This window comes from Microtus ochrogaster, chromosome 10, assembly GCF_000317375.1.
Source record: "Microtus ochrogaster isolate Prairie Vole_2 chromosome 10, MicOch1.0, whole genome shotgun sequence".
Taxonomy (NCBI): Eukaryota; Metazoa; Chordata; class Mammalia; order Rodentia; family Cricetidae; genus Microtus; species Microtus ochrogaster.
The window spans coordinates 4,740,031-4,754,536 of NC_022016.1; the positions used below are offsets into that span (position 1 = coordinate 4,740,031).

General features: G+C 45.4%; 1 protein-coding gene across 4 annotated transcripts in view; it reads left to right on the forward strand.

The window, feature by feature from the left end:
* Window positions 1-14,506, forward strand: part of Astn2 (astrotactin 2) — a 1,041,512-nt gene that overhangs the window by 748,797 nt on the left and 278,209 nt on the right. For all 4 annotated transcript variants that reach the window (XM_026782391.1, XM_013348224.2, XM_026782390.1 and 1 more), the window contains one exon: window positions 3,543-3,722. In XM_026782391.1, coding sequence (XP_026638192.1) covers window positions 3,543-3,722 — 180 coding nt within the window. The remainder of the gene's footprint in view (window positions 1-3,542; window positions 3,723-14,506) is intronic.

Genomic DNA, 14,506 nt, shown 5'->3' on the forward strand with positions numbered 1-14,506 from the left:
ACACACCACATGTACACACACACCACCACCACGTACACACGCACCACCATGTACACACGCACCACCACATACACACACACCACCATGTACACACACACCACCATACACACACACCACGTACACACACACCACCATGTACACACACACACCAAGTACACACACACACCACCATGTACACACGCGCACCACGTATACACACACACCACCATATACACATGCACCACCATGTACACACACACCACATGTCCACACACACCACCACATACACACACCACCATACACACACACCACCACGTACACACACAACCATACACACACACACCACCACGTACACACGCACCACCATGTACACACACACCACCATGTACACACACACCACATGTACACACACACACCACATGTACACACACACACCACATGTACACACACACCACATGTACACACACACCACCACCACGTACACATGCACCACCATGTACACACGCACCACCACGTACACACACACCACCACGTACACACACACCACCACATACACACACACCACATGTACACACACACCACCATGTACACACACACCACCACGTACACACATACCACCATGTACACACACACACCACGTACACACACACCACCATGTACACACGCACCACCACATACACACACCACCATACACACAGCACCACGTACACACACACCACCATACACACACACACCACCACGTACGCATGCACCACCATGTACACACACACACCACATGTACACACACCACCACCATGTACACACGCACCACCACGTACACACGCACCACCACATACACATGCACCACCATGTACACACGCACCACCACATACACACACCACCATACACACACACCACCATGTATACATGCACTACCACGTACACACATACACACACACCACATGTACACACACACCACCACGTACACACGCACCACCATGTACACACATACACACACACCACATGTACACACACACCACCACGTAGACACGCACCACCATGTACACACATACACACACACCACATGTACACACGTACCACCACGTACACACGCACCACATATACACATGCACCACATATACACACGCACCACCACATACACACGCACCACTATATACACACGCACGACCTATTCTTTATGTGAGCCCTGACTTCCAGTAGGCAAGGTGCTCTGTAGCTTTTGAGATGGGGCATGTTTGTTTGTAGCTTTGCACTTGCTGTGCCTCCCGCCTAGCTCTCCCTGCCTGAAGTGTGCACACTAAACTCTTGGCACCTCCTCCACTCTTCATTCTTCAATAAACAAATCAAGTAATTTCAGGTGTTGGAATACCTCCAGGAAAGTACTAACATCTACTTGATTCATGTCTAAATTATGTCTATCTAGCCCTCTGACCGGAGAACTGGGGCTAAGAATGATCTGTTTATCCCGATATCTCCAGAAACTAACAGAGAATCAGCACATTGTTGGTGTCCACATTTGATGGACGAATAAGATAAATAAATGAAAACTGGAGAATAAGGTATTGAACAAAAATCCCTGGGAAGAAGAAACCTGGCCTGGGGTTGTCTACTCTGGTTCTGGAAGCCGTCACCAGCTTGTTGTCAGTGTGTCCCCTAATTATCTCTTGAGTTCTTGTTGTCAGTGTGTCCCCTAATTATCTCTTGAGTTCTTCTCTTTCATTCCTTTTTCTCAGTTCCGTCTTGTTCATCAGCAAAATGGAGCTCTTTCATCCGGGGCAGGGAGGGCCTAACCCTCCGGGAAGTGCACACAGTGATTGTTGCTGACATCTGTCAAGCACGTTATAACGTTTCTTGTCTGTGGCTTGCAGCAGTTCTACAAGGAAAGTAATAATTTAGCCTATCTGTCATCATATAAAGGAACTGGAGATCAAAGAGGTTAAGCAACCAAGCCAAGGTCACAGAGCTAGTAAGCAGCAGAAGGGAAAAGGGAGCCAGGATTCAATTGCATTTTTGTCTGCCTGGCTGAAGAGCCATAGGGCATCTCCGAGGCACTGTCTTTATTACTTAACAGAAACCATCTCATTATTAATCCTGCTGTATAATTACCCAGTTGCACGAGTTAACAGGTTGACAGAAAGAGAGTGTTCTAATCAAGCACCCTTTCTTTGAGCCCTATTTCTGTTTCCCCACCACCCCCTCACCCTGCACTTGTGAATATAACTGCGATGTTCCTGTTAGGACTACAAAGGTGTACCTGCTTTAATTAATCAGTAATGATGTTCCTGGAAGCTCCTTGTAAATCAAATGGTGGCAAATTGGAGCTCATTTTCGACATTGGAGAGGTGCTTGCTCTTTGATGTGTCATTGGTGTTCTTATAATAACTGTGGCTGGTTGTTTGCTGTGTGCCATGAGTTGCGGAGTGCGTGACTGGGGTGGGTATAAGAGGGCATTTAAGGATTTCGTACATAGGAAATTTTAGAGGAAGCATAAATGATATCCGGGAGAATGAATGGTGAAAACAGCCTGGGACATTTGTCTGGACTTCACTTGTACTGTCAGCACAAGTCTACCTACAGTATGCTCCAGATTCCCCCAGTTGATGGGAGAAATGGGGTGAGCATTCACAACAAGTGCAAGCATTCTGAAGGATTCAGCCTTCAAGGCAGATGGGGAACTCAGAGAACCTTTCCCTATATTTGCTTTTCCCTAAGCACCCTAAGTTTGAAAATCAGAGCAGCAGAGATTTGGGGTGGCATTACTTTGTCTGGAATGCTCCAACGAGTTCCCTGTACTAAAGCTGAGCTGGAGGCTTTGGAGCTGAATGGTGAAGGAACCAGTCTCCCATTGCAGGAAGACCCTGGAGGAACAGGAAGTGGAGGGGAGTGGGAATAGCAGTCCTGAGACATGGCTCTGGAGGCCTTGTGCTAGGTATAGCAGGGTACTGAGACAGCGCAGCAGGCAGCGAGAAAACTCCATGGCAACAGAAAACAATCAACTGTCTCAGGAAATAAGGGCAAAAGTGGACAGGGAGGTGATGGAGCAAGAAGCACAAGCACGTACGGAATCTCTACTGAGCTGGGACAAATGGAGCTCCAGGACGCCAGCCAATCCACTTGAAGTAACAGCAAAAGAGTGTTTGTGTGCAGCTCTTTTAGATAGAGGGCTAAGATATGTCGCTCACAGTCTTTCAGCTTTGGCTTCTCATCAGGTTAATGGGGGTGTGGTGGTCAACATGGCAGTATTTGAATTAAGGAAGTGGAAACCACTAGTGGTCTACCTGCATGCATCAGCTGTGCAGCAAGCAGGCATCAGCTCTAACTTCCACTTGTGACCTTAAGGTCATCGTCATGTATGTTGGCCAGTCATTCTTTTCTGGCAAGTCCCCTATGCCGCAGCGTCCAGCAGTGCGAGCCAGTCCTTGCTGTGAGCGAATGAGTTGCCAGGTGCTGCTGTGATGAGGACAAAGGCCATGAACTGACTGGAAGGGATCCTCACCTGGATATTATTTTTTGGCTGCCAACTTCTGAAGTCTAACTGCTCACACACGCTGCTCTCCCTCCAGGCTTCACCAATGTCCTAAAGATTCTGACCAAAGAGAGCAGTCGGGATGAGCTGCTGTCCTTCATCCAGCACTACGGCTCCCACTACATCGCAGAGGCCTTGTACGGTTCTGAGCTCACTTGCATCATCCACTTCCCCAGCAAGAAGGTCCAGCAGCAGCTGTGGCTCCAGTATCAGAAAGGTAAGCCTGGGAGTGGGCTCGTTGGCAGTGACTGCCAAGTATGGTGAAGGGGGAACCACAGAGCCTCGCCAGATATACATCCTGTTTCTCCTACTGTAAGCTGTGCGGCCTTTGGCAGTTCCCGGACCTCCTCTGAGCCTCGCTTTACCTTGGTCAGGGTGAGGAAACATTCTTTCTTAAGATTCTTTCAGCCAGGTATTTAAACTCTTTTATTATACTGTAGGCTTTTTTAAACCAAGCCTTCCCTTGAAAAAGCTGCCAGAGAAACAGGCAGAGGATAGGGAATGATGTCTCTATGTTGCCTTCTCTTTGGGCTTTGTGGGAGAAGGCAGGAAAAACTTTCGATTGTTCAAGTCTGGGGCACAAGTGTCCCCCACAGAGGGATTGCTATCCTCGTGAAGGGTCACCACATCTTAAATTCCTCTGCTTCTCAGCTGTCAGAAGATTTTGAACTTCTGTAGTCTAAGGTGGTCTAGTGCAGAAGACTAGTCACTGCCATTGAGCTCAGGAAAATCATTCCCATATGTCATCAGTGTCCCCTTCCTGTGAAATGTGTACTTGGATAACTATTCCTATCTACCTAGCACTTGTAATGGGGAAATGACTTACACACTAGCATTTTACAACGTTGGAAATATCACATGTATGTAATGGTATATTGATTATACTTTGTCATATGTATCTGTGTGTGTCACATGGGTGTTTACATGGGTATATATGTGGGCATGTGTAAATGTACATTCATGTGTGAAGTCCAGAGACTGACATCTGAAGTTTACCTCAATCACTCCCTACCTTTCCATCGAAGCAGCAGCTCCCAGCGAGCCCAGGTTCGCTTATCCAGCTAATCTAGCTAGCTAACTTACCTGGGCACCCCCGTCTCTACCCTCCTTGTGCTGGATTAGAAGCAGCTGGCTATGACTGCCCAGCATTTATATGGTGCTTGGGATTCAAACCTTGGTCTTCATGCTTTCTTCTTGTACAACACTTTAACCACTATGGTATCACCCAGGCAGCATATATACATATCAATATGTCACTGTACTTGAGAAGTAGACTCTCCGACTTGAGAAACCCAGTCTCAGACATAAGGACCTAAGTGCCCATGGAGACACTGCTGCTGAATAGTAGGGCCCGTGTTGGAAGTCACAGTTCTAACTGGCTGGTTACAAAAACTATTTTCTTTCAGTTTTTCCTTTCCTTCTTTCCTTCCTTCCTTCCTTCCTTCCTTCCTTCCTTCCTCCCTCCCTCCCTCCATTCCTCCCCCCCTCTCTTCCTCTCTCTCTCTTTCCCTCTCTCTCTACCTCCTCCTCTCTCTTTCTTCTCTGATACATTAAAGTGCTTTCTGTTATAGTTAATACCATTGATTGTTGGATATTGTGAGGATTGCTAATACAAACCTGCCCACACCTTCTCCACAGGCTCTGTATCCTAATTCCAGGAAACCCATAAGTCATAACCACAGACCACAGAACACCAGCCTTGGAGTTCTCATGGAACTCAGCTCTCCAGTTTCCACTGGAGAAATTAAGGCTCAATGAGACAGGAAAGATTCATCACACAGCCCCATGTGTCAGGGCCAAGGCAAAGCGAAGCTGCGTCATGTCATCTTTCAGTGCTCGCCAGCTGCTGACTATGCCTGGGGAGAGGGAACCCCTGAATGTACCTTGGCCAGATCTGTAGCCTTTCGTTCTGCCTCTAGGGGTTTTGTATCCCCAGCTCTGTGTGCACCGCTGCCTGCTTCCTGTGTGCAACTGAGTGGGGCATGAGTGGTTTATAGGCTCAGAGGACATAATTGAGTTGTCAGGGAATAGCTCGGTTTTATAGCTGTGACAATGACAGTCTTTAAGGAAGTGCATTAAATCAATAGAAGTCTCATTGTGCCACCCTATAAATAATGGGACACATCATTAAGCAAGGCCATAAGCTTCAGGACTTTGAAGTAATACAATTAGGTTATGTTTATAAAAACTCTCTCTCACTGTGGCCACTGAACTAATTTACTTCCTGCCACATTCAGGGTCTGGGACACTACTGTGATGCTAAATGTCATCCCATCTCTATTCTTGGTTGCTTTCAGGGCTTAGACTTCTTTGATGAAGAACATCTCATTCTTTGTAATAGAAACGGAATCTATCACAAGAAAGATAAGAGAGGGAAGAGGGTAGAAAAGGCTGACACAGCAACTGGAGGCCCCAGCCCATGTCCAGGACTGAATGTCTGGTGCTGTAGCTTGGCATCTCCGGGCATCCATTCTGCTGAAACTTTTCTTCTGTATTTGTTCCAAGAAGAACATGCAGATACTCGGAAGCCAAGATAACTGTTTCCTGTGTTTCTTTCTCTATCTCTACATGCTACAGCATATCAGAAGTCTTGAGTTAGCTTATTTTTTGATAATAGGGAATAATACAGGAGACTGGAAGGTTAAAAGCAAGAAAAAAAGACACTGGAAACCCTTTGGATTCAGAGATAATTGATAAGATTTCTCTTCCAAGGCACCAGTAACATAACATTGTCTTCTAAACACCAGGGCTTGGGGTCAGGTAGGTATGGACTTTGTGGCAGATAACTGGGAGCAGAGCATGTGGGAAAAGGCACTTGGGCAGCGACAAAGTGGTGCATATCTGGACTCCTTCTTCTTCTTCTATACCCACTGCTTAGTAGCTTCCAAGTTTTCAGATTCCTCATGCTAAAGAAGAGATAGTAATTCCCTTTCGTAACTTTTAGGCAAATGAGATGAAATAACACAGGTAAAATTGCCAAAACTCAGCGGGTGCAGGAAAAACAGTAGCTTGAAATAAAGTGAAAACTATAAACATCAGCTAAAGATCTGAGACCTGGCCACAGCCCTTCCTAATGTGTGACCTCAACCTCTGCTTTGCCCTGTGAACTACATGTGCCATTGGAAGAGGGAGGCGTTTCTGAATGTATTTTCAATTCAGCAGGAGTGCATAGCTTCTCCCAGACTAGAAAGACTAGGGAAAAGATCAAATAAGACACTTGAAAAACAATCATGAACATTTCTATAGCTCTCTACAATTGATGGGTCACCACCCTCTTATCCTACCATATTTTTCATGAAGCAAAGAAGAAATAAGCATACACACCTTCCTTTGCAGAATGGAGAAGAGGTAGTGGGCTCTCCTGTACCACATATTCATCAGTGGGGGCACTGAGGGCTGCATCCCCACCTGAGCTGAGAGCTATCTTCCCTGAACTCAGAATCTCCAGACATTGGAATAAATGTCCCTGCCCTTTTCAGGCCTATGGGTCTTATTTGTTAATTCTACACATTTGAAGAGTGGCCACTGAGAAAAAGAATTCAGCTTAGTTAGCAGTGCCTCCCGTAGAAACAAAAGGGGGCCTGTGAATTTTCTTCTCTGCAATAAGGAAAAGTAAAAGCCAGAATAATATCTCCTGGGCACACCAAAGGTGAGTGAAAAGATCGAGAAGAGCCTGAAGGACTAGACAAATCAGTACAGTGGTATCTAAGCTAACCCGCATCCAGAAAAAGGTAGGCTTGAAAGGCAAGTCAGTATCTGAAGTCATCCCCAGAAGCTAGGAATCCTCAGCAAGGTTAGCATGCAAACTGCTCAGTCTGTCAGGTTCCATTAACCATCGCTGTGCCAAATGCCTTTCTTTAAGCCCATGTGACATCCTGAGTGTCTTGTGTCAGAAGTATACTTACAAAACATGTTGTGGCATCTATCCCCACCCCCAATGGGACTTTATTTCTTTGCCTGCCCTGATATCTGCACCCTCTACTTATCTGTGACCTTGCTATTGAGTCTTCAGTTATGATTGTATGTTTATAAATTCATTCATGAGTAATATTTGGGAATAAAACAAAGTTTCATAGTCAGCTGGGCACCCATTAAAATCTCAGGCATACACTTGGCCACTTGTGTGATCATTAGCAAGTTGATTCCCTCTCAGTTTCCATATTTGCAAGCAGAGTAGCTGTGTAGTCTGTATAAGAAAATAGGTCTATGAAGAGATGTGTCTAGCGCCGAGCCGGAGCTCATCCAGATGCTCGCCACTCCCCACTTAGAGTACAGCCTTCCCGGGTGTGTATTCAGAGCTGTGAACTGGGGTGTTGAAGAGATGTAACTGAGACTTCACTACCACCACTTGTCAGCTGATATAGGATCAGGAATGGTTCTGATTGGTCTAGAGTGGGGAGTGACCTACCTGGTGAGTTCAACTTCAGTATTAGAACTTGCTGTGGAAATGGGCCAGAGAGGAATCAACCAGGGCTTGTGACTTTCTACTATGTACTAGACTGATGGATACATAAATTACCAGTCTCATGGGATGGTTTATGGTCATCTTTTATTTTGTACAGATAATGACATTATAAAGGATGGATATGAATATGGGATATAATTGTTGAACCTCTGTGAATGAACAGAGAGAAGGAAAAGGAGGAGGAAGAAAAGAAGGAGAGACAAAAGTAAACCCAAGTCTAAAGAAATAGAGAAAGTCTAGAAGCAACTCTTGAGTAGGGCTTTTCTGAGCATAAGGCCTCCAAGACCTTTGTCCCCTCTGAAAGGACAATCTGTTCACATATGCAGTTTTTGAATTTTCTTGAATTCATAGTTTAGAGAGCTGTCCCCAGAGATAAACACCCATTTTAAAGGTGTTTTAGCTCTACTGTAATTTTCCGGGCAAATTCTAAGGAATTCATTTCCATCTGAATTACCATGTACTTCTGAATGCCAACTGAAATATTCCTGGGCTACTTTTTGGGAAAGTCTTTGGCTGTTTGAAAGTCAGATGCAGGCATCAGGCTGTGGGGAGGGGCATACCAAGATGTAGTTAAATGTCACTTCCTCTTGTGCTGACGAGGTGTGGCCAAGAGCTGTTGTGAACTAGAGAAGTCTCCAGAGCTATTTCCTGAGGGAACTTTCTTCAAAGACAGCAAGGAGATGTGAAAGGGCTCGGGATCTGAGACCTCAGGGTGCCAGCTGACTTCCCCAGTGATTTCATAACCTGGGGCCATTTTTCCTTCTCTTCTTGCCTGACCTTTCTGTAACATTTGACAGTCTACTCCCTCCAGCTTGATGCATTTCTGTGCTGTGTGCATGAAACCAGATCTTTTCATGTTCCTCTTCCGCCCTCTTCATCTTCCTTTGCAGGCATATCCTACTCTGCTAAGCCAGTAAGGCCGAACAGGAGGCATGTCCTTTTGGTCCCTTTTTCTGTACTATCTATCTCTGTGTCAATCAATCTATTACGTTCTTTGTTGTCATCCCTACACTATGGCCTCACCCTCTCCCTGACTTCTATCTCCTTATCCAAGCCCCCCTCTGAGGATTGCTATCCTGCTTGTTCTCCCGCAGCACACATGCAACTCCATACAACCCCGGGCTGTCCTAGACTTCTAGTGAAAAGTGCCCTTACTCCTTTAGAGGCAGAGCCAGGGCCCAAGAAACTTCAGCACCTCTCTTTCCCTTAATTATCTAGCCCATTTCCGAACCATCCCAAGTTCCATCAACTTGCATTTCCACGTAGCTCCTGGACGCTCTCACTGTTGCTACTCTAATCTTGCCTTCATACCCTATGCCACCATCACAGCTTGTCTGAGTTGGCGTCTTTGTCTCCCACCTGAAGCTATTCTCGCCCTACATTAGCCCACACTACACAACAGTACTAATGAGATAAATGACATCCAGGCTTCTCTGGAGAAACAGTACCAGCAGACTGAAAATACACACAGGCAAGAAAGAGATGTATTAAGAGTTATAGCCATAGGTACATTTGATGAACTGGTTTATGCGGTTACTACAGAGCTCCAACACCTGGAGAAGGTAGATTGGAGACCCTGGCAAACTGATGACTTACGTCTAGGCTGCTGGTATTAGCTGTAGTCTGGAGGCTTCCAGTTTAACCCTAAAGAAGAACCAGTATTTACATGAGGATGTGAGAGCAGAACAGGCCAGCATCAAGCTTACTGCAGTCCACTAAGAAGCATTCATGCTTCCAGCCCATCTGTCAGCCTGACCATTCTGCTGAGGCCTTTTGATGGCTTAGATGAGGCTGACTCACATTAGAGAGGTCACTCTGCTTCACATGGTCCAATGGTTTAAATAGGAACCTCATCCAAAGTCACTCTCTCATATGTCCCCAGGATGTTTGACCAGACATCTAAGCTCCGGTGGCTCCATCAATTTGCCACATCAATGCAATCATCACAGATCAAATGGGAGGGCTTATTATGTTGTTCATTGAGTTCAAACTCCTGGAGGTCTTGTTGCACTGGGGATAAGTTCTAAACATATTCCCATGGCCTGAAGGCCCTATAGGTTCCATCTGTCTCCATCCAACCACTTCAGCACCATATGTCCCTGTGTTCCCTACCCTTCGGATCCTGGAAAAATCTGTGGTCCTTCTGAAACTTAGCCTTCCTCTGGGTTTTGACCTTTATGGTCTTTATAGTCACTTTAGATCACTCAACTCAAATGCCATTTCTCAAGAGATCTTTCAAGAAGAACCGGGCAGTTAAGCATCTCCATTACATTCTCATTGAAGGACAGTAGATATAACCAACCTCAGTAATAACTTCACAGTCATAGTTTGTGTTTATCTCTGTTACCCTACTGGAAGATCCTTGAAGGCAGAGATCTTCGGCTTGGTAAACATTTGTAGCATCACGCTTAACCTTTGATTGGCATGCAAATGCCATTCAGCAATGTTTACTGAAGAACGAATGAAGAAATAAGCCTGGGAGAGTCATGCATATCTTACCATCTTAGCCTAAGTGTTGTCTCTTTTTGGATTTTATTGGGGAAGAAGGTGACTAGCTTCCTGCAGTCCCGGAGAGTGTCTGCTTCAGGGACACTAAAGGCTTCTGAAGCACAGAAGCGCTTTGTGGAAGACCTCAGAGTACCAATTTGGGTTTAGATACTGAGTCCAGTGAAGGGCTGGTTCCTTCATTGCCAAGGGGCGTGAACTTGGGGCCCTACCTCATTTCCCTCAACTGTAGCACGGGTTAAAATGCTCAGGATGGAACACAATCATTTTTACTAGGGACCAGCACAGGTTTGGGAGCTGGCCAAATATCCCTTTCCTGTTGCCTTTTATCCTGGCTTCTGTGCAGAAGATTATGGGGTCTATCTAGCAGTGAGGTAGTGTTATCTTATATCCAGTAGGGAGAGACTGGGGGAGGTTAAACATAGCCGGACGCCTCTGTGCGGCACAGCAGAGGAGAGAGCCAACTTGCTTCTTCTCAGAGCCATGCAAAAAGACGATACAGGATGCAGTTCATTAAACACAAATAGGCCCATGAGATTGCTGTTTCCACAAGATGAAATTACCAAAAAAAGCATTTGTTCCCCGTTTTAGACTGAGTCCATCTGGAACGGAACACCCTAGTCTTTTTCCTATGGGTGTATGCCGAGAATAATAATCCTCTCCGTGCGTTCAGCATGGTGTGTCTTAGAAGGCGCTTTCACATACATCACTTCGCCCAATTTATTCTCCAGAACATGTCTGTGGGGCAGGCATTGTTACCTGCATTTCACACTGGAGGAATCCAAGGCTCTGAAGGGTGAGGTGACTTGTCAAGCGTTCCCAACAGGGAGATTGGCAGAGCAGAGATTTGAACCCAGGCTGCTATAATCACATCGGTGTCCATCCACTGATATCCCAGCAGCCTCAGAGAGCTCTTTAGATGGTAGCATCAACCCCAAGGGAACCTTTGTTCTCTTGTTCCGTTTCTGTTACGTCAGTTGAAAGAAGGGAAGAGGACTGAGGCTGAGGATTTGGCTCTCAGCCTGAGCAGAGGCAGAAGTAATCTCCTCAGCTCTTCTCGGTACAAAGTGCTTCCATACCCTAGTGCAAGGGCAGCACCATAAGGTAAAGAAAAACAAGCAAACCACCACAACAACAAAAACAATAACCAGACTGTAAAAGGTCAGAGTGAGAAGAGACACCAGAAGTAATCAAGCCAGGCCTGCAATTCTCTCAGGACCATTACCACTGGATGGTAGTGAGAGCTTGGAGTACCGTGTTGAAAGAGATTCGGGGCTGGGACCATCTCAGTAGTGAAGAGATTTCTTAGCAATGTCTGCCAGGGGCTGAGACAAGAAAATACTGGCTCACGTGTGAGGGGATTCCCTGTCTCTTGTATGCTAATTAGCCATCCCCAGTCTTCGCGTGGGAAAGTTGAGGTCAATTTATGCAGCATTATTACCCACAGCCAAAAGGGAAAAGCAATGAACTAGAACTGTTTTTTGTCTTAACTGCTCTAGAAATTTAGAATAAATTCAGACTTCTGGTTGCTAAAACCTCATACATATTCATCAATGTCAGTCATTTGCAGGCAGACTGTTTATAGCCTTATATAATATAGTGTGTGTTTGTGTGTGTGTGTGTGTGTGTGTGTACGTGTGTATTTGCACACATAAGCAAACATAGGGTATACTAAACCTGAAACTGAGGATTCATGGGGACTCACCTAAGTGAACAGTCCTTGGTGGGAATAATAAGAGACTGGCACAGTGGTAAGCTAGTTGTCATGATTACATTTAAGCTGAACACATCACACTGATTCTGTCATAGAACCAGGCATGGGATGCAGGACTAAGGGGATAGGGTTGTTAGAAAAGACATCTCTCCATCAGCAGGACTGGACCAGGAAGATGATGTTTCCTTGGACACAGTTACAGGTTTCTATTCTAGAGTCTTTGCTTTCTTGGTGAGAGCAAATGATCTGGATAGAGGACACACCAACTGGAGCTTCTGCCTTTGGCCAAGGTCAACCTGGGCAGGGCCCTGCTGACAGTCGGAGGATGCTCAGAACACTTCCACTTTTCTCTCCGCCCCAGGTGACAGTTTTTCTTCTTAATTGCCCAGCTTTCTGTAGTAGTGCTTTGACTTCCTAGTATACACCAAGTTCTTTGTGACAGCTAGGAATAAGAAACAAGGTAGGTTGCAGGTGTTTCTCCCAAGAGGCTCATAGTCAAACAGAGAAAGGTAACATCCAGAATGTCCAAATTTTTAAATTCTATTATTTTTACCTTAAAATTTTGTTAGATTATAATTACAATATTCCCCCTGTTAAACCCTTCCATATGTCCCTCCTTGCTATCTTTTAATAAATGCTATGATAGGGGAGACCAACGTATGAGTAAAGACATATAGGTTGGGGAGCAGAGGTACAAGGCTAAGAGATGGATCCCTGAATCTCCAAATGTCTTTGGAGAGTTTCTTTAGGTGTGTAACAGAGCGCTGGGGGTGGGTGAGTAAGTGGGAATTTGCCATTAAGAAACTGCAGAGGTTGGAGATTCTAGGCAAGGTTACACGTGAGGAAAGACCTGACACATTAGAATACTGTTTACTCATTCTGGAACAGCTGAGATGAATAGCCACTGGATCTCCTTATAGAACTTTGGATGTTGCTATTGAGAAGCTCTCATACTTCCATGCTGAGAAATTCCACAAACAGAAAGGACTGAATCACCAAATGCAAATGAAGTACAAATAACAGGCCAATAGGGAAGTACCAAGTCATGACTGTGAAAGCATCTTGATCTCACATGGAGGTCCTGAAGATGGCATGAGACCCTGCGATTACTAACTGGTCCAGTGTAGGAATTCAGCATGTGTCCTACTCAATAAATCATGCGTATACACACACACACACACACACACACACACACACACAAACACACACACACACAAACACACACACACACACACACACACCAGGCAATTCCCTTATCCCATTGTTTGATGTGTGACTTGGATCAAGGCTTTTTTGTGTTCTGAGCTTCAATTTTTCTAATCTTTAAAGTCAGACCAGTAACAGTTGTGCTGCAATATTGTTATGAGAATGATGCTTCAACCAAACAATGTTTATGAAATGACTACCATTGCATCTGACATACAATAAATGCCAGGAAATGTTCATTATTATTTTCATTTATTATCAAGATATAATTAATCCAGTGATGATCATTCATATTATTAGTTTTCCCAAGCAAAAGGCATAATGGTGTAGCTCTTTCTATTCCCGACTACAGTAGTAAAAGATCTGCCCCCTCTTCTCACTGTACTTCCCAAGACATGGGTGCTTGTCCCTAGTTGATCTGAGGCTTTTAAAGATGAGCTCTCTGCATGAACCTGGAGGTGGGAAGAGAAGAAAGCAATGCTGTCAGACAATATAGGCTGGAGGCAAAGTGGGGTGTGGGGACTGTGTTATATTGTTCAAGAAGAATATAAATGTAGGGGAGAGAGAGTCTGCGTGTGTGTCTATGGGTCTGTGTGCATGTACATTGTAGTAATAGGAGTGGTGGGGCGGCATCCCCAGCACCCCGGCTGCCTGGCTAGCTTATGCCCCGAAATAACAACACACAAATTGTATTCATTTAAACACTGATTGGCCCATTAGCTCTAGCCCTTACTGGCTAATTCTGATATCCCGATCAACCCATCTCTAATAAACTTGTGTAGCACCGGTCTTACCAGGAAGGGTTCAGCATGTCTGACCTGGCAGCTTGCTTCATCGTGTCTGCTTCAGAGAGCAGAGCTATCTCGTCTGCCTGGGAGAGGGGAGCATGGCGTCTCTGAGCTCACTTCCTCTTCCTCCCAGCATTCTGTTCTGTTTACTCCTCCCACCTATGTTTTAACCTATCAGGGCCAAGCAGTTTCTTTATTGCTTAACCAATGAAATAAACAGATTGATATATGACACTCCCACATCAGTACATCTGTGTGTGTGTGTGTGTGTGTGTGTGTGTGTGTGTGTGTGTGCGTGCACGCGCGTGCGTGCGCACAAGAAA